This window comes from Porites lutea, chromosome 11 (assembly GCF_958299795.1).
Source record: "Porites lutea chromosome 11, jaPorLute2.1, whole genome shotgun sequence".
NCBI lineage: Eukaryota > Metazoa > Cnidaria > Anthozoa > Scleractinia > Poritidae > Porites > Porites lutea.
This window is the reverse complement of record NC_133211.1, coordinates 21,737,478-21,757,508: the sequence shown is the minus strand read 5'-3', so window position 1 is coordinate 21,757,508 and position 20,031 is coordinate 21,737,478. Positions and strand designations below refer to the sequence as shown.

The 20,031-nt window shown below is 40.5% G+C and overlaps 4 protein-coding genes across 4 annotated transcripts in view; 2 read left to right on the top strand and 2 right to left on the bottom strand.

The window, feature by feature from the left end:
- Positions 1-5,047, top strand: part of LOC140953327 (DNA replication ATP-dependent helicase/nuclease DNA2-like) — a 19,136-nt gene extending 14,089 nt beyond the window's left edge. The window contains exons 13-16 of the mRNA XM_073402818.1: positions 828-956; positions 2,419-2,612; positions 3,334-3,560; positions 4,317-5,047. Coding sequence (XP_073258919.1) covers positions 828-956; positions 2,419-2,612; positions 3,334-3,560; positions 4,317-4,906 — 1,140 coding nt within the window. The 3' untranslated portion in view covers positions 4,907-5,047. The remainder of the gene's footprint in view (positions 1-827; positions 957-2,418; positions 2,613-3,333; positions 3,561-4,316) is intronic.
- A 96-nt stretch (positions 5,048-5,143) lies between these two features.
- LOC140952101 (uncharacterized) lies at positions 5,144-8,576 on the bottom strand. Its single transcript, XM_073401527.1, has 3 exons — positions 8,121-8,576; positions 6,945-7,106; positions 5,144-6,198 (listed from the first exon to the last, which is right to left on the bottom strand). Exons 1-3 carry the CDS (start codon positions 8,446-8,448, stop codon positions 5,348-5,350), a joined length of 1,341 nt encoding a protein of 446 aa, XP_073257628.1. The 5' UTR covers positions 8,449-8,576; the 3' UTR covers positions 5,144-5,347.
- On the bottom strand, positions 8,551-11,240 carry LOC140952103 (uncharacterized). The gene is made up of 2 exons (XM_073401528.1): positions 10,886-11,240; positions 8,551-10,107 (listed from the first exon to the last, which is right to left on the bottom strand). The coding sequence occupies exons 1-2, from the start codon at positions 11,238-11,240 to the stop codon at positions 9,269-9,271; spliced, it is 1,194 nt and encodes a 397-aa protein (XP_073257629.1). The 3' UTR covers positions 8,551-9,268.
- A 3,791-nt stretch (positions 11,241-15,031) lies between these two features.
- On the top strand, positions 15,032-19,222 carry LOC140951857 (small ribosomal subunit protein eS12-like). Its single transcript, XM_073401218.1, has 6 exons — positions 15,032-15,135; positions 15,249-15,292; positions 15,400-15,531; positions 17,267-17,369; positions 17,757-17,858; positions 19,100-19,222. The coding sequence occupies exons 2-6, from the start codon at positions 15,276-15,278 to the stop codon at positions 19,166-19,168; spliced, it is 423 nt and encodes a 140-aa protein (XP_073257319.1). The 5' UTR covers positions 15,032-15,135; positions 15,249-15,275; the 3' UTR covers positions 19,169-19,222.
- The last annotated feature ends 809 nt before the right edge of the window (positions 19,223-20,031 follow it).

Genomic DNA, 20,031 nt, shown 5'->3' with positions numbered 1-20,031 from the left:
TTTTACAAACCACGGTCAAACATGTCTTACAACAAACTGAGGTTGTTACTAGTTGCGTGAACACTGTCGTCTTAATGGATGAAATTACGCGGAAGTCCCGCCATACGGGGGAGTTACGTCACTTGCTGCAAAAACAAGTTTGCCTTTAGCCTGTGCCAGGCTCTCAGATAGTATAGTGGGAACATATTAAAACGAGCAAAGCGAAAATAAGACGCGCACGACTTGGGAAAGGGGGCGGTGGCGGCCTGTCTCTCCCCAGCCCCCGCGCGTTTTTCGCATTTCTTATTACTGAACGATTTTCCACCACCATCTCGGAGCCTGGAACAGGCTAGTTTGCCTTGGGCCGGTGAAACGCGCAACATGTACAGATTTTGATGCAAAAAGGAGTGCTTTCTACTTTCTGTAATAATCTGATTTGTTGCAAGCAGCCAGGTTGATTCGTGGGTGGTAAAACCCGCAACATCGCTATTCAACTCGTTCAGTTTTGCAACAATGTTGCAAAATAAGTTGCACAAGTTTGTTGCCCGCTTTACCGCACCTTTAGGTTGTGGAGCACGAGTATTTTAGGTTCCAGAGACTTGTCGTGCGCGGTGTCCGGTTTCGGTTAAGTCTTAAAAGTGACCCGAGGGGGTTTTAAGAGTGCATCCTGCTTGTTCAATGAGAATATTTGTTAAATAGGGGGCGATAATACGTTAAAGCACGAAAAGCAAAGCCCTTAAGGGAACGTTAAGAATCGTGATTATATTATTGAGACGTTGGGCTGGTGAGTCTTAAACGCGGGTGGTCGAAGAAAAATAAAAATATCTCTAACCCCTTCTTTTCGGCAGGCAAAAGTGGATTTTCTCCGGCTTGGTCAAGTGCACAAAATTTTACCTGAAATACAGTCATACAGCGCTCAGCGAGCGGCAGCTGGTATTAAGACTGTCTATGAACTTAAGCAATTCTACGAATCTAAGGTAACAAATACGTTCACAAAGGTTAGCACTGGTCCCCTTGGACACCTTACGATGTTTACACATAATAGTATTCCTTAGCGCTTCCACAATACATATCTACAATACAGGGGAAGCCGAAGCGATGAGGAATATTACGTTGTGTAAACTTCATAAGGTTTCCGAAAGGGCTTAGACCGATGCTAACTGTTCACAAAGTAATTAAAACTCAGATAGCGGGCTTTGGGAAAGAACCCTCCTATGTGGTTGTACAAATCAGAAATGGAGATCTGCTACCACAAAGTTGAAATTAATGTAGTTGAATAGAGAGGAGAAGTGTGACGTCACGTTACCATGGTAGCAAAATTTCTGGGCCCGGTCGTTGGAAGGCCGATTAGCGCTTAACCCAGGGTTAAATTTAACCCGGGTTTCTATTTCTTTTGTTCAAAAGCATTTTCTTGGATAATTTTCTCTGTTATTTTTTAGAGCATCCAATCATCAACTTGTTGACAAAAAGAATCAAACTGAAATTACCTTTTAAGCTTTCATTTCTGAATTCAAATTTTGCACTAACCCTGGGTTATCGTAACCCAGCTTTGAACAACTCGGCCCTGGATGACAACAATAAAGAGTTTATGCAACGGCGACGGCGAACCGCAAAAAAAAAAGTAGGGTTAGATTGGCAAAAAAACATCTTTGCACGTGTATCACGCTTTTGTTGTACATTTCTTAGCCGTTGTTGCACGACCGCGACATGAAACTTCCTAATTTCAGGCGCCCGCTTTATGGAGTAGGTGAGCACAACACAAAAATTTTGTTTATCTTTTTCTAAACTTACATACGCTCCTTTCGGATTTAACCCAGAAAATTTCGCCAACATTTGACAAATTAAATGAAATTATATAAGATCGATGAATATTGAAACAGTGCGAATCCACTTTTTTTAAGTGACGTTTTGGTTTGTTGTCATCTAAAAATTTTGCTACCATGGCAACGTGACGTAACGACTTCTCCTCTCCATTCTGAAAAGTTTAAAGCGTCAAAGAAACAATGTACAGTCAAACGGCACTGTGGGGGGGGGGGGGGGGGAGTGGGGGGGGGCATAAAAAGTGTTCCTATCAACGGTTTGTCCGTATTAAGCGAGTTGAATTTAGAGAAAGTGGGGGCTTTCTTTCCACAGAGACAAAGCAAACTGTCCGTAAGAATGAGGTGTCCGTATTGAGCGGGTGTCTGTAACGCGAGGTTTGACTGGAAATTGAAATTTAAGGATAAAATTGAATACAAACGTACTAGATATGGAAATTCAAGAACAATTATTTTATGGAGAAAATGCAGATTTGAATTTTAATCACTTTTCATAGTTACCCGCCTTGAACAAAAAAGGTCCTTGAAAAAGCACATTTTTAGCCTACTGCACTTACTCCGTCAATAATTCGTGAAATATGAGAGTGTTATCTCTTTACTATTTGAGTCCCTTTTTCCTTAGTCTGTAGTTGCGACCACGTGTTTGGGTGTGAACCACGCCCTGTTTTCCCAGCGTTCGTTTGATTACTGCATAGTCGACGAAGCTTCGCAGATCACGCAGCCTGTATGTATTGGGCCTCTCAGACGAGCTCGTATCTTCATTTTAGTAGGAGATCATTATCAGTTACCGCCATTGGTACAAAGTGTAGAGGCCAGGTAACTTGAAAGTAATTACCGTCACGTCAGTAGCCCATAAGCCCGAGCGAGCAACTCCCATACTAGGCCTATGTGATAGAGTTTTCACAGACCGGTTTATTTTAGATACATTCTAGAACACTTTTTCCCGCGAAAATGGAGGCTCCGCTCCGTTCATGAGCGCATTATAAATATAAGATGCGACAATGGAAAACTAAACGTCACTAAAAGATCAAAAATGTCATTTTCAGGGGTTTTGGTGTTGCTGACTGGTTTGTGGGAAGATATTCGAAATTCGCGCGAAAACTGTTCTAAAAATAAACTGCTCAGTGAAAACGCCGTGACGCGAGTAAATGGAAGGTGCTCTCCCGGGTTATGAGCTCCGGTTACTTCTGTCTTTATAGATTTCATGCATGTGAAGTAAGGCGATTCAAGATCGTGTTTTATAAGCATGTGTTAAAGAAAAAAATGTAGACGGATAAGGTCGGCGTAGATTATAGTGGTTTAAAAGCTGCGCACCGCCATTTTGCGTAGACAGGTCTCATGAAAGGTCAACCTAAAGAAACTGAACTATGCGTAGAAGTTAATAATTATCATATACCTCGCCTTCAAAGGCGTCAGTCAAGCAATCTTACGACATTATTGTTGTTGTCTTTGAACATATTTTTCATATTCTTTTTCTTTAAAACTACTAAATGCCTTTAACTGTCCATGTTTTGAATGGAGCTTGTTTGTTCGACAGAGAAGGGGGAATGGACGTGAGTTTGTTCAAACGTCTCTCTGAGCGGCATCCCCATGCGGTTGTCAGCTTGGAGCATCAGTACCGAATGAACCAGGACATCATGGAGCTGTCCAATACTCTGATATATGAGAACAGGCTCAAGTGTGGCACAGAACGTGTGGCAGGTGCTGTGTTAGAACTACCTGAGTGGGATGAGCTGCTCAGTTATATCAAGGAAAACACCACAGGTAAGACACGTTTATGTTTTGAATGCCCTGGAAATATAGTAAATACCTTCTATAACGGATACTATATGTTCTTCCCCCCTCCCTTCATTTACAGCTGATGACACTCAATGCTGTAACTGAAGGCTTTCAAAGAAGGACACTTCTCTGAAGCAGAAACCTAAAGTAGGCCCTTTGCAGCTTTAGAGTCACATGGTATAAAAACACCTGAAGAGCAAGCGGTGCAAAGCAGGGACCTATAAAAAAAGAATTTAGCTTTTTTTCTTGTCCCACCACGTTTCATACCATTAAGCAAGAGGTTATTGAAAGTACAAAGAAAGTCAGTTTTACAGGTTGCCCAAATGGCAAGCTGCAACTAGCATGCCCAACAGTCATTCCAACGAGCCCGAAAAAAAAAGATGAGCATTGCAGTTCTTTTGTAATTTGAATTCCCCCCAAAACTTCATTTGTTCGTCTGGCAAGTTAAAAACAGAATTCACTAGCCCGATAGCAGAATCTACTAGCCCCGGGCTATCGGACGGCAGTTACGCTGTTATTGTACCATTCGACAGTCTAGCTACTAATGGCCCTTTTTTTTTTTTTTCAACTTAACTTCATTCGCATCTTTCCGCCCAGTTCTCTAAACGACGGGTAGCAAAAATTGTGCTCACCTATTTCACAGTAACTGATCTCTATGGAAAATAGGCACGCACCTTTCTCTGTTAGTCTCAAGGTTTTAGAATCGAAAGAGAGTTCACCTACAACCTTCTTTATCTCCAGATACCTGGCTTCTTGATGCTCTTACACCAAGTTACCCTGTAGTGTTCCTAGACACCGACCAAGTTCCCGCACCGGAATCACGCTCCGAGCACCTTGTATCCAACGAGACAGAGGCCTTGTTAGTACATCTACTGGCCTGTGGACTCTTAAAAGGTGGCCTTCAGCCTGCAACGTTGGGAATCATCTCTCCTTACAGGCACCAGCTGAAGCTTATCTCACAAGTGGTCCACAGGGACACGAAACAGCAGGAAATTGAAATCAACACCGTTGATAAATACCAGGGTCGCGACAAGTCCTGCATTATCGTGTCCTTGGTGCGCAGTAACGAGCATTGTAATGTCGGAGATCTCTTGAGAGACTGGCGCCGAGTCAACGTTGCTGTAACCCGTGCCAAGAGGAAGCTCATTCTGGTTGGTTCGCTGAGTACGCTAAAGGGAAGTTTGTTATTGCAGGAGCTTTTCGACCTTTTGGAGAGAAAGGACTGGGTACAGATTCTTCCTCGCGGTGCGCACAATCTGATGGAGTTTATGGGAACCTCGTCCCAGGCTACTCCAGTCAAGAGCTTAGAAACATCGAGGATTCGCTTCTAAAATTTGGACATCTAGCACTTGTTTCTTGGTTTCTTTATCTAGTTATTGGAACGTGTCTCATTTAGTTAGACGAATATCAGTTGTGGAATATCTGTGATTTATTTTTCCTCTATGCTGTATTTCTTCTTCTTTAATAATACTCATAAACATGCAATAAATTGTACGCCATTCAAACTTTTCGGCTACAAAGCTAATAAAGAAACAATGCAGCACTGAAGATTTGACTCTGAGTAGCCGAAGAAATGTTTTCCTCTTCGTTTATTAAGTCAACTTCTGACTACAACTACTCAATTTCTAAATTACCCCCCAACTTAAAGCTAAGCGTATTTTAATCGGTTATTCGAAATCAGAGTGAACTTGAGTAACTTTTAAAATCCAATGCATGTAAACCCTTTTTGTCTCTCATTTTCGATTAAGATCCTACGCAATTCCTGGCGCAGACTATTGTTCAGGATCAACAAGTGCGATGACTACCTTTCCATCACCTCTATTTACGTCCTTTGTCTTTACCTGGTTAATCCCTCTGTTAAGTGACCCTCCCCCTCCGGCAATAGTGTCACCAGTTTTTTTCTTGACACCCCCACCTGAATACCCACCCCCCGCACCGGGGAATAGAAAACCTCCACCCCCACCCCCAAATCCACCATTTGCTCCATTCGTTGAATTTCCCCCCAGACCCCCTTTGATAAAGCTTAAACCTCCTTTGGCGATTTTTCCGGATTCTCCGTCTGTGTTTAAACCGCCTCCCGCTCCGGCTTCGAGGTTTGCTGATGGGGTACCCTCCACAAGGAGGATTCCTCCTGTCCCATTGGAACCGCCACTCTGTGATCCTTTTTCTGTAATCTGCCCTGGGTCCCCTACATCGTACCCACTCTTCGGTGCACCACCACCACCCCCACCGCCTGCAATAATCAAAGGATTACCGGAATGAAGAACGACAAAGGTCCCACCTCCACCACCCCCAGGTAATGGAGAACCGGTTGTTCCAGTACTCCCCCTTTGCCCGATAAGAATTTTGACAGATGTTCCTTGAGTAAGATTAAAGCACCCCTTCATGTAAGCTCCCTTGCCGCCTGCTCTTGTAGAGTCAACTAGATCGACTTCTAGCCTGCCATCAGCACCTGATGCTCCCCAGGCCTCTATGACGTAAGTTCCGTTCAAAGGCACCTTCCATATTTGGATACCCTTTTGCAGCGTGACTTTGTGCTCAAGTGTTGTTCCCTGATATCCAGAAGTGTTCGACGGTCCTGTCTGTCCCTGGGCACCCAGCGTGGTAAACGTGAAGTTGAAGTCTAACAATAAATGATTGTTAAGTGGTCTGTAAGCAAGATGATTTTTCGAAAATAAGAAATTACTTTTCAGCGAAAAAAGTTAGAACTCGAACGGTACAATGCATACTTGTTTCCTAGAGAAACAAATCTACATGAGTCCCTCGATATTTCCTTTCTTGGCTAGGAGAAAATTCTGTGCTTATACTGGCTGCATCAAATACTAGTGATACTTTCTATAACCAGATAAAAGACATGTGGTGCTCTTTTTGGGAAGGGTAAGGTGTTTTTCACGTTTAGCAATTTGCACTTTCTGGCTCTTGGTGTCGGATTCATGGCTTTTACTTAGCGCTTGCGTGCCTCACGGCTCTTTGCACAGTAGCCAACAGCCCACATTTTTGCACATGTCAAGAACGCGAGCAGTCAAGCGATGCTGAAAACGAAGAGTGAGTGTGGCTTGAATAGAGGCGTGTGAGGCTAGCAAGCGCCCGAGAATCTCACGCCTGCACTACTTGCCATGAAAAACAGGTTTGAGAAAAAGCCCGACGGTTTTTCAGTCTTTCTGTCGAGTTAATATTGGTTTGAGGTTGCTGCATGCACCCTTAATGCACTAGTCATTATCATGATCAGCCATGGTATCATTCTCCTAAACCTGTAGAACCTATAGCGGTTTGGTGCAATAATTAAGTCACATGCTCTCAACTAGCTACTGAGTGTAGTGAACAGAACCACGATATTTACTGTTAACTTTAGTTTTCGATAGATCTCACCTTGGCAAGCACCTCTCATCCGGTCAGTATCGTAGTTATCTGTGACAGAACACCATGACTGACCATCAAAAATGCACGTATCGCGGAGCTTCCCTTGGTAAAAGAACGGGAAAACACAACATCCGCCATCTTTGGTTCGCCAAGTCTTGCATTCAGCTGGTGCTACAACAAAAAAACAGGGGCACCCAACGAGAATATAGTTCAAAACCACTTAAACATAGCATTGTTAAACGTATTTTAGTATTTAAACGGTAGATATTTTTATCCCCTAAAATTTTTCATCTGTTCGGATTTCCTAGCTGACAGTCTACTGTTCCAAAAATTATAGGGATCAAACCTTACGTTTTCAAAAATTCCAGCCGGAAAAAAGGCTCTCGAAAATTCTAGGCGACCTTTGTAGGGTAAAAATCCGTTAAAAATGGGCAATTATACCATTTTTTAGATGTTCGAAAATTCTAGGAGAGGCAGGCAAGCAAGAAATTTTACACAAAATTTTCCGAAAAATCTGGATCTCAAATCGTCTTTCGAACAGATATTTTCCGAAAATTCACGTTGTGTGCCCCGGAAAAAGGATTGTCTCAAACATTATTAATGCAGGCGCCAAAGGGAATAAGGCACAAACATGAGCGGTCACATTATAGAGGCATCAGTATAAAGGCATCGGAACTGATATCAGGTTTGGCATTTCCGGGACGAATCGTACTCTCCTTGATAGAGAGATGTCCTTATAAGGTGAGGTTAGACTCAGCCTCGTTCCCGGCCTTTTACGTCTTTTACGTACGTGAGTACGCACATAAAAATTATGCTAAAGTGGAAATCCACCCTGATAGTTCTCTTCACACAGGTGTGTATATATAGCCAGGGTGTATAGCCTGAATTTCATCCGATTACTTCGAGACGTTATTACTCCCTCAGTAACTGAGGGAGTAATAACGACTCGAAGTAATCGGGTGAAATTCAGGCTAAGGTTGTATTGAATCCATACCGGCCAGTAAATAGACGGATTGAGGGCTGCGAAACAGGATCCCTTGGAAATCAAAGAATTACGAAAAAATTCCAGTAATATTGTCCTTTGTGAAGAAAGTGAACCAAACTTTACCCGAGTGATCGGTATGATATGTTAGATGTATTTACCAACACTTTTAGCAAGTAATGAAATCCTTAATTAAAACTTACGCTTAACGAATTGTCGTTTATCCAGTAGTTTCCCACAAAGCCACCCTGGTTTTGCACTCAGTGTTACGTCTCCACCATCTTTATACAGCTCACAAAATCCACGACTATCCGAAGACGAACCGAAATTAAAAGATGCACATGAAGGTTCAGATAAGCACTGCTGTGTGCAAGTTCCCAAACTCTGGCTTCTTTGTCGTTTAATCAAATCACCGTTAATGACCCTGAAATTTTCCAGTGTGTTGAACAGAGCCGCTCGCCGATGAATAGTTTGCCCGACTCCCCGCCGCAAATATAAAACAACAACTGCTAAGACAAAGAAGTTATACATTGCGCCTCTTTTGTGCTAAGAAAGTATTAACTTAAAACTATTAACCACAAAATCTTTTAAAATGAAATTGAATGTAAATAGATAGACAACATACAAAATAGGTTCTTTTCGGAATTGGACTTGTGTCACGTATCATTATGTTTTATTAAAAGTTGTTCCGGTTTCAAATAAAATATCATTGTTTGAAGGTTTTTAAAGTGAATTATTTCTTATGCTTTGGGTAAATAACATACATTTTGAATTGTTTTCTACCTAGCAACAAGAAGTACATAAGTATGTCCTATGAAATCTTGTCGCCATTTTTTTAACAGTAAAGAGGCATATGATGAAAAGATTTGTCAGCGAGTGTCTCGTTTGAATTAGGTGTAAATTCAGTCTATAGTCTATTTTTAATTAGGTTTTTTGTAAAATTTTTAATTTCTGAATAATACAAATCCAATATTTGATTTGTGCTCTTCTTTTTTCGTAAAAGGTTTACTTAGGGTTGGTTCAAGCTAACTTTACGAAATCGGCTTGAGCTTGTGCGAATAAAAATCGGGAGACTTGATCGAAATGGCATCCTCGCTCTGAATCGGAATAAGTATTATCCGATAACAAACAACTTTATAGTAACCTTGTATTTAACCAAATTTATTACCTTGGACTTTTTACATGTCCGGCTCTGGATAATGATACAGTTCAGGTTTTTTCATAAAATGCATGCTTCGCCTCAACGCCCCTTTATCGACATATTCAACTGCTAAGCCGAGTTTTTCCTGTTCTTTTCTTGTAGTAATAGTCAACTGCGTGTAGTAAAAGTGGCGTCAATACCAGTTTAACTTCATTTGATTAACTTAATGTCTACTTTCCCATCCCCCTGCTGTACTCCTCCGATATTCTCTTGCATTATGCCGCCGTTATACGAGCCTCCACCTCCGGCGACCGTAACTTCGTGCTCTTTACTTTCTATTCCCCCACCGGAATATCCGCCTCCACCTCCCGGATGCGAAGTGCTTGCTCCCCCACCACCAAATCCACCATCAGCAATTCCGGGGAAGCTGCTTCCTCCATTTCCCCCATTTAGATAACTCTGCCCTCCACTGCATGTACCGGACCGCTGACCATCTCCTCGATAACCGCCTCCCCCGGAACCCTCAATTTGGGATGAGTTTGGGCACCGGCTGCCACCTTGTCCTCCGTAACCCCCATGTCTAGTTCCATTCTCTGTTACTTGGCCAGGGTCTCCGTTCAGTGAAGTATTGAAAGATTCAAATTTAGCGCCACCACCACCACCCCCGGCGACAACAAGTGGTGAACCATTTCCTTTGGTTACGAACGTTCCACCACCGCCACCCCCTGGTGAGTCTAGAGAGAGGGGACTTGGGCATTCCCCTTTTTGTCCTACGAGTATTTTTAACTTCTCACCCGCGTTCAGTTTAAACTGTCCTTTAATCCTCGCACCTCTTCCACCGAGCCTAGGACTTGCCCCAGTACCATTTCCCCCTGAAGCTCCCCAGGCTGTTATACTATAGAGCCCTGTTACTGGGACACTCCATGTTTGGATTCCAGCCACAAGTTGAACTTTGCCCTCCAGTTGTGATCCTTTGTACCCGGATGTATTGTTGGGACCTTCGCGGCCATTGGCATCAAGAGAAGTAAAGGTCACGTGTACGTTAATGTCTAAAAAGCGTGATCACATGTGTGATAAGAATGTAACAGGATGAGTACAAAAAAATAATGAAATTAAACTGTTGATTGGGTCTTCATGAAACAGGAAAATTTTCAAATATGGAATAGAAAAGGGCAAGGACAACCTCGATATAACGAAGTGCCAAGAGACTGAAAAAATCCGTTCGCTATAACGAGGTTTCGTTACATAGAGGTTCTTTTTCACATATTTTACTATTTCTGGGACAAAGAAAATCGTTCCTTATACCGAGGACTTCGTTATATCGAGGTTCCACTGTATATGTGTATTATATATATTTAATATATGCTGATGCTGAAACTCATGATAAGTGTCGATGGCGTGGTCAAAAGTGTTAAAAGTATGTCGCTAAGAATAACCCTGAGACTAATCTGCATACGTTTGTGTTTGGTCAAACCTTTTGACCGTTACAAGGCGAGTGTAAGTCACATGACTTAGACTGAAAAAGAAAAGTTTATCAAATGGATGCAAGCGTGAATAGGAAACTGCTTTCCAGGTTTCACAAAGATGAGAGAAATGGCTTTACATGCGTTTGAGCCAAGCAATAATACACATGAGGGTGTTCATATGGAAGAGGCTACGTAAATACGATGGTGCGAAAATACGGGCAACCCTGGATTATTTCCGCAACCTTACTACTTTGATAATAATAATAATGTGCTGGCTAAGCGGAACTTTCTGCTATTCCTCATCACATAAGTGTTTAAGAATGTTACTTAGTAATCTTCTTGTTATTCATTGTACTCTTACCGGGCGTACTTTTTTGCTCCTTAGACTTTTTCTGAGAAGAAACAACTTGTCCGAATATCCAGCCCGCTCCCTCTGTGAGGCTGTGATCAAATGCTTCATTGGAACCATTTAACAATTCACAAAGTCCTTTAATGTTCGACTCGAGGTTGTAATTAAAAGACGTGCATCCGTTTATTCTTGCACAAAGATGAGCACACGATAACTGACTATTAGTCAGTTGACGTTGCACAACACGTCCCTTTAAAAACACGTTTTTCCTGCTTGTCACTAGTGACTCAACAAGCATACATGACGTACAAGTAACCAAGGAAACAATAGTAAACACGAATGATAAATAGAAGATAGCGGAGACCATATCTTCGCTCCTGAAAATGAATTAAATACTTTACCATTAAACATGTTAAACTTTCCACCAGGGCTAGGCTTCGCTTTCTTACACTCGCAGCCCCTCCCCCTTGTACCATGCGTCAGGTAGATACACACTTTTATAAGCTGTGAACCGTGATGAATAAAATAAAGCAAGACAAATTCTTATCATATTGAGTTTGCTCATGCAATATTGCTATAACTTAATTCCACAGTTCAGGTTGTCATATCGTGCTCAGACAACCAAGGGCAGTTTGTCGGTATAGGAGCCAGAAACGGCCTCACTTTAACAGAAAGGATTAAAATTAAAGTATGTAAACTTTCACAGATAATATTGTGATCGCTACATAAGTTCAGTAACATCTGTAAACCTGAAGAAGGCTGGTATGGCCAGCCGAAATATTGTTATAAAAAACAATTCACGTTGTTTTAAATCAGCTTTGCAGTAGTCTTTGGACTTCTCGTTCTTGGTTCTTTATATTTTGGCTGATTTGATCTCTTTTCTAGAGATCCAACGTTTACAACTAGCAGGATCTTCGTCCACGGTTTTTGAAGCTAATTTAATCCTTTATTACAGAGCTCTTTGCAGTTAAGGGTTAGATTTTCAACTTATCCGTAGGAGAACTGAACACACCACTCTTTCTCTTCGAAAAACTTTAACATTTGTTTTCGCATTTGCCTTAATGTTATTAACAAAAAATAAAACGGTTAAGTTGTAAGCTATTTTAATAGCAAAATTAACGAAAACCTTATCAGGTGAAATAGCAATTCAATCAAACGGTCCCTTTTGTTAGCTTTTATTATTCTAATTATTGTCCCTGATCAAGTTTTTGGTGACTGACTTTACTTAGATCGCCTCAGTTATAGAATACTTCGTCTTCTCTTAGTCGGTAATCTTTTCTGGAGAATGATGGAGATATCAAGAGAGGTCCTTATAACTTGCTATATTAACGACCTCTCTTCACTGAAGATCATTTCAGTTGTATTTAATTTCAGTTTCAGATAAAAGCCTGGGAGCTGAGCACCGATTCACCTCTTCTCCCAGTTTTTGTTTTTTAGTATATGTTTTGTTCTCCCGAAGACAGAACTAGCGAAAAGAAATTAAATTTTTAAAAAAATACCACTTACAAACAAAGAGGTCTTCTGTAAATGACAATCCTGAAATCATGTCGCGGTAGCCTTGCCTAGCCTCGTTTAGCTCAAAAAATCTTTGCCTTTGTTATCGTCAGTATCTTCGATAGCTATAGTTTAATCATACTAAATTTGTGTGGTAAAGACTTCCCCAAAGTTCTTTTCAGGTCTCGCCGTGAATGTAGTTAACGCTCGGAAATGCAGATTTAAGTCATTTCATTTTTTAAACTTTTTACCTTCCGGGGGCTTCTGTTCCTTGATATTGCTTTTTTCAAAGAGACTTATGTCAGTCATATGATGACAATGTCAACAAATTTCCAAGCATACCCACTAAGGTTGTATGAAATTTCGAGATAGCTGACATACTTCTGTTTCTTTTTTAATCAGATGGTTAACTGAAATTGGTTCTGGAACAGGTGGATCATGTTTACTTTAAATAGGCCTCGTGAAGACAAACTCAGAGGAACGTTAGATTATATATTCTATTACAATGCAAGCCTATGCTGATATTTGCAATAAGCCGCCCTCAGTATATGGTTTGTATTTGCCGTATATCTATGCTAGGATTGTGACTGAAGCTGCGAGAAAAATATGAAAGTCTGTACGAAGTCGGAATTTACTATCACTACTTGACGTATCTAGGAAAGGAGGCTATCTCCTCATTGGCAGGGTAGCAGTGCTGTCATCGATACATTCAAAGATTTTAATTTTTGCTTGGCTTGGGAATTTCAGCGTATCTGATCGGCATAGTAACAAAAGTATGCGAAGCGGTTCAACTTTCACTGTAGTGGGCTTTGCATGCAGTTGCAATCGTTGATGGAATGTGGGGCGTCGGGAAAATTAATACCTGACTTTGGTGTAATTGATCTTTCATTTTTCGTGACAGACAAGACTAATATAGTTGTTTATTTTTGGACTTTCAATTTAATAATCTTCTGAATGAGAACAATAACCTGGATAAACTTTTTTCTAATTACAGTGAATGAATGCAGGGTGAAATTTGACGTGTTCTCATATGTAACATCGCCATTATTAATATATTTGAGGTAATCTTCCATTCACACTACACAAACTAGTCAAACTATGAAGATCCGATAATCAACGATTTTTTTCCGCACAGCGGTGAAGCACGGTTTTTGTATTTTTTTGCATTTTTTTTTTTTTTTTTTTTTTTGGTGCCAGGGGATAGATCTTCATCTTGGGATACACTTTTATTGTTACAATGAAAATAATCAATCATGAAATAGGACAATTGCACGATGACGATATTTGACTACAACTACCAGAATTCATTTCGGTTTCGCTTTGTTATTTAAATTTGTCAATCCCGCTGAGGATTAAAGAACAATGGCCTTAATTTGCACAAGAAAACAACAAACTCAAGGATTCTGGTAGTTGTAGTAAAATGACGTCATCGTGCAATTGTCCTATTGTTTCCTATTCAACACTGATATACTATCAGGGTCTCTTGAAATAAAAACTACACGAAAAAGCTGGTGCTGCTCCAATTTCCGGGCATTTGATTAGACATACTATGAGTTTTTCAGCTGGATCATGCCCCACTTCCATTATTTCCGATACAGGACGTTTTCATGTCTCTAGGCATCGACTATTTGTGTTCAACAGCGTCGGGTGTAACATGATTTTCAACGCCCGTTTACGTTTTCAAACCCTTCAGTTTAAAAAAGTTTTAGCCTGTGTACGATTGTACAATATTTCGGTGAATTGATTCTTGACTTCTCTGGTAAAAAAATGTATCGGCTCGATCTTGTCTTGATATATTGTTAAGGGCAATTTTGAAATACTAGGTGATCTTTTTTTAGTAAATGGATCGCAAGAGTGATGTTGTCCTCCCGTACAGTCTTAGTACATAAATAATGATGGTCAAGAGCCATAATAGGACTTGTGATGGTTCATTTAAAATTCACATAACTTAGTGCGACCCCAAAAGCCAATCTCTTGAGCTTTCCATCCATAGTTCGTACAGTAGAATCCTGATTTCTCGAATGCTCGGTTTTTCGAAACTCCAGAGAATTCAGAACAAAACTAACTTCCCTTCACTATGATTTTACCCAAGAGCCATAATGGCTCTTGTTTTACCCTAGATTTTTGGAACTTCTCGGTAATACATCGTGTACCAACCAATCCGCTCCTCCCAAGAAGGTTTGAAAAATCGGGATTCGTCACTTTAAGACTTTCGTATCGCCAGTAATACACCGTTTTTACCCCCAAAAACTTTTCATAAACAGTTTTTCTCTTATACCCATGCCAAGATAAATTTGAAACAATGGGGAGCTTTTAAAGCAACTACGACGACGACCACAAAGACGACTTCAAAAAAACAACGCTTTTTAGTACATTTCTTTGACGTCCACTGCACCACTTCGACGTGAAACCTCCTAATTCGACGTTTTATGTGGAGGACGTGTCGGAGGACGTGGACATACGACGACGAAGTTTCCTTTATTTTTTTGAACCTGAAAATAATCCTCAAGAATTCAACTCCAGGAAAAGTCGCCTGCATTTGACATATTTAGCGGGTCCAAACAGACGCGATTAAGTTTGAAAGAACACAAATTCATTTGTTTTACCGACGTTTTCACTGCCGTCGTCGTCGGCATGTCTTCATATCGGCGGAGATTGAATCGGCGGGAGGAGCCTGCGGAGAGTTGGAAACGAAGTCAGAACCACGTGACTTCTCTTCTCTTTCTCTTTCTCGGGAACAAGAAAACACAGGAACAGAAGCGCATCATGTAGGCATAAACATCTAAAATAATCTCATACATCGTTCATGAATCCTAATCAAATCTTATACAAAATAAAAGATTAATGTTTCTTCTCTCTCTCTGTAATTTTATTCCATCAGTAAGGATTTCCGCTCTGATTTACAACCATGTCTGATGCGGAAGGGTATGTAGTAAATTCATGTTAAGTTATTGAATCAATACTCTTCGAGGTTTCGTTGAGAGTTAAGACAAATCCTGGGACAGAAATCATTGGTTCATTGTCTTTTACAGAGATGATGTGCCACAGCCAGCACCTGTTGGTGAAATGGACGTTAATACCGCTCTTCAAGAAGTTTTGAAGACTGCTCTCGTTCACGACGGCCTTGCTCGCGGTTTGCATGAAGCTGCTAAAGCCTTGGATAGGTAAATAAGATCACTTATTTTATCTTGAACGTGCTTTAAGTTTAACATATCCTTCTCAGGCAGGTGGAGAAAATATCGGATTTGTTTCCTTTATCGCGGTTGAAGTTTGTCTCTGGTGAATTTCTCACGGATTTTAAAAATCACGAAATAGCCCTTTCCTGTACAGTTATTGTTACAGAATTGACAGGTTAAGGCCACTGGTCTATATTGAATCAGCTTTCATCAAAGTGCTAGGCTTCTTTGTTTTATACCGTTGATGCTTTCGTTGCTTGTACAGTGGAACCGGCCTGTTAATATGGTTACCAATGGGTCAAAATAATTTGGCCCTTTTGCTGGGGCAGAGTAAAATTTCTTGATTTAGGGCTTGTTTACCTGAAGGTGGGGTACCCCTGGTACGTGAGGTAACCCACTTTGGTGGGGGTAACCCACAGTGTTCTCCCATTTTAAAAGATTTGATCGCAAAAATTTTACTCTTTCTGCAATGTTCTCTTTCCAAAATGACTGTGCCCCATAAAAAAGCTATATACTTTGGTGCTTTTCCATATATTCATTTGTTTCCTTCAAGCAGTTGCAGGTATTACGAAGTGTTGCTTCACGCGGTAAATTTTACCATTTCTCACCTGATAAGGAGAACACTGAACCCGCCTGTCCATATAATCTCTCATTTTAGTTTGATCACATTTACATGATAGGTGGGGTGACCCACCACATGTTACCTCACCTATCTGGGGTCCCCTACCTCCTTGTAAACAGGCCCTTACAGCTGGACTTAAGGACTCGCGTGACTGTAATGACAAATACATTATACGTTGCATTCGTACTTCTTGAACAATTATTGTTCTCTTTTGTAGACAACTGTAATGTGCATATTGCGTACAGTAATGGTAAAAACTACCTTAAACTTTCCTTCATGACATAAAGCACTTTAAAAAATTGGCTGTTAAACCGCAACAAATGCAATCTAGGTGTACTGCCTACTAGTTCAATGAAATTGACATGTCAGGCATTTTCAGTTTCTAAATTTTGAACAAGTGGCCCTTGTTCATGGTCTGAAATTATAAGAGATTGTTCTGTTTGGGATTTTAAAATGTGGCCGTTCACCATATTAATGGGTGACTGCACTAACAAGGTTTTTTATAACAAAAATGTATCGCCTTTTTGCCAGGCCGTAATGACGAGGTAACAGTATTACTGAGGTGCCCGTAAGATGGAGTTCCACTGTAATATCAAATGACCTGTGTAAAAGCTCTAGTTGCCAGCTTAAGAAGTGATTTGGGCCTCATCATCTGCCTTTCAAGGACCCCCATTCTCATCTGACTTGCTTTGCTTGCTGCTAAGATAACTTCTGTCTAAATAATGTGGTCTATTCCTACCATAGTTATGTGCTGGGAGCAGGCAGTTTAGCCCTCTGCTGTCCCTTGCACAGTAGGCCCAATTGGGACTGCGAAAAGGTGTTCCACTATCCACTCCCACCTCCCCCTTCACTTCCTTGCAACCTTACCACAAGGCAGCCATGTTTGTTGAAAAATCAGTACAATTTTTCTGTGCACCACTTGCATAAGAAAGAGTTTAGTTTGCATCGAACAGAAACCCTTTTGTTCTTGTCAACCAGTGTGGCCACTGTCACATCACCTGCAAACCAGCAATTCAAGAAAACATTAAAATTCTTCATGGTATCACCATCCCATGTTTGCTAATGTTAAAACTTCCCAAACTTTTTCCTTTGTTTCCACAGGCGTGAGGCCCATTTGTGTATCTTGGCTAACAACTGTGACGAAACCCAGTATGTTAAACTTGTGGAAGCTCTTTGTGCTGAACACAACATCCACCTTCTTAAGGTAAGATAACTGCGGCATTTTTTATAGTGCAATGACTTACCCCGGCTATTTAACATAACTGGCTTATCTCAGGTCATGTTGACATCTAACTTGGTAGTTCATTGGCAAACAGGAACGTTTCTTGAAATTTCAAAGTGTTAAGTTCACTGCACTGTAATTATGCTCAAGAAACACTGTCATAAGAATTCTGTGCCATCGTTAACATGTTCAAAATTTTTATTTGCAGTCAATAGCAGTCCCATTGAATATATTTGAGTGAAATTTTCAGCAAAATTCTCAGTGATATGTCCATGATTTCTGAGCAAGCTTTTTATCAGCAAAGCTGTTTATTCATCACTGGCCTTTGCCACAAACATTCTTACCCTTGTCATATTTTATTTTTTGTAGGTTGATGATAACAAGAAACTTGGTGAATGGGCTGGTCTCTGCAAGATAGATAAAGAAGGAAAGGCCAGGAAGGTTGTCAGCTGCAGCTGTGTTGCTGTCAAGGTGAGAAAACACTCACGTCCCTCTATTTCAAGGGAACAATTGGGAAGTTTAATTAACTAAAAATGCACGGTGAAAGCAGCAACGTAGAAATAAAAACAGCAGCATTCATGACCAACAGCTCTGCGCATACACATCACACTTTTTTTGCGTATTTCTTTCCTGTCTTGCGTACAATAATACTGTGCACAATAGTAATTGTTGCAGTAAAATTTCCCATTGCAATGTTTTATGAAGGTGGTATACATAACATAAATAAATTTTTGTTTCCCTTTGAACTTGGTTGCAGTTCCTAACAAATTATTTAACTTTCACCCATTACTTCCCTTCTTTTGTCAAAGAATTTAGTAGGAACGACTGCAGTGAAGTTCAAAGGAAAGCATCTTCATTTTATAAGAGTTACTTGGACTGCCTATCACAATTCCTAGCTCTAATTAGCACTAGTCAGTTCTCATAGCCAATAGAAGCAGGTTGTAATCTTTGCTTGAATTTTTTAGCACTCAGTTGACGTGTTAACTTCACATTGCAAAGATAAGGTTGCTGGTGTTGTTGTTTTTTTTCAAACAAAAACAGACTATTAGTTTTTTTGTCAACAATGTGCCGTCCTATGATGAAAAAAGGACTCCCTCTTCTGAGTTACTCTGAGGAAATGTCCAAAACCGGAATCGATATAAAGAATCTGAGGGGGCACAGAAAATAGCAATGTTTTGGCTTATTCATTCCTGGCAATGGATAAGCAAAGTAAAATAATGTGGCTATATAGTGTAGCAACACCACTCATAACAACGGCTTTCAAGCCTTCATTTTAAAGTGTCTGGTCAAGATGTCCTCCACTGAGTTAGCTTCAAGAAATGCCCTGTACAGCATTTTGCCAAAGTTTAAAATGGTTTGAAAAAGGCATTCTCAAAAACAGCTTACTTCTAAAGTTACCTACCTTCCCAACAACCAGGTTAGAGGTCTGGGATGCAGTATAGTTGAGTGGTCATTGCATCAGTGTTATAAAGAGAAGAGAGTTTTTACATGTAGCTTTTGAATTTGCCAGTCTGACAGGGTTTTAAATCCCATTAAGTTTGTTCTAATTATTTCTTTGATATTTTGAGTGGATTATCTACAAACTAGCTGGAGCAGCTGAGATAGTGTGCTTCCACTTTAGACTAAGCATTGTAATTTCTAGGCAGGAATAAACTAAGTCAAGTGGTTGTTAAGTTCTGATGATACATTTTCACTTTTTTCCTTTCATAAAGGATTATGGACGAGAGGGCCAAGCACATGATGTCCTAATGCAGTACTTCAAGACAAACAAGCGTAGCTAAATAAGGCACTGTCATTTTGCTTGGCAAATGAACAATAAAAAAATCATTACAAGAGTTCCTTATTTTCTCTCAGTGTTAACTGTTAAGGCGGTCAGTGTAATACGCAGACTGTGGACTATTGTTTTCACCATGCAAATGAGTATGTGACAGCAATAGTTCCATTGTTTTCTAACCCTAGAAAAAAATATTCCACAGTCAGTCCGCAGTCTGTGTTTTACTCTGCCCTGTTATTAAGGCCTGCCCTTGTTTGATGTACAGAGTTGAAACTACATTCAAAACCCTCTTTACAGACCCTAGCCTCCCATGCAGATGTTCTTAGGGGTTCATCACACATTCCTGCCCTACTGTATGGGAGGCCGGCCATACAGACACTGGCTTAATACAGACACACGGCTGTCATTAAGAGGCGGGGGCCGGGGATTTCCCCCAGCTAATATGAACCTCTTCCCCGGCTACTTTCAAAGGAAAATGAAAGAAAAATAGAACCGAAAGAAATTCCTAGCTGTTTGATTCCCTACCTACTGTTATATTTACCCGGCAACTTGAAATCTTAGTGACAACCCTGCTGACACCTCATTATTAGTATGGACAGTTTGCTTTTGTCCCTGGGGAAAGAAAGTCCTTAATTAAATTTTCTCTAAATTCAACTTCCGTAATACGGACCCCACTGACAGTTAATGCGGACAATTTCTCTGCGTCCATCCGTATCCAGACCTGGCTTTTGGAAGTTATGATTGGTTTGTGAATCCACCACCTTGTACTTTATAAAGTCAAGATATTGTTGACGCATTTTTATCATTACTTAGTAGTATTTGACACTAAACATAGTTTCAGGTTAAAATGTGTCAATACACTCCTGTGGT

What these genes read in the sequence shown, in the direction of transcription:
- LOC140952101 (XM_073401527.1), bottom strand. Translation starts at nt 8,448, where the DNA reads ATGTATAACTTCTTTGTCTTAGCAGTTGTTGTTTTATATTTGCGGCGG. An exon ending in TAAACGACAATTCGTTAAGC is followed by an intron (nt 7,107 to 8,120) that starts GTAAGTTTTAAT and finishes TTTTTGTTGTAG; the next exon opens with CACCAGCTGAATGCAAGACT. An exon ending in GATGAGAGGTGCTTGCCAAG is followed by an intron (nt 6,199 to 6,944) that starts GTGAGATCTATC and finishes ATTTATTGTTAG; the next exon opens with ACTTCAACTTCACGTTTACC.
- LOC140952103 (XM_073401528.1), bottom strand. Translation starts at nt 11,240, where the DNA reads ATGGTCTCCGCTATCTTCTATTTATCATTCGTGTTTACTATTGTTTCC. An exon ending in GGAGCAAAAAAGTACGCCCG is followed by an intron (nt 10,108 to 10,885) that starts GTAAGAGTACAA and finishes CACGCTTTTTAG; the next exon opens with ACATTAACGTACACGTGACC.
- LOC140951857 (XM_073401218.1), top strand. An exon ending in ACAACATCCACCTTCTTAAG is followed by an intron (nt 17,370 to 17,756) that starts GTAAGATAACTG and finishes TATTTTTTGTAG; the next exon opens with GTTGATGATAACAAGAAACT. An exon ending in GCAGCTGTGTTGCTGTCAAG is followed by an intron (nt 17,859 to 19,099) that starts GTGAGAAAACAC and finishes CCTTTCATAAAG; the next exon opens with GATTATGGACGAGAGGGCCA.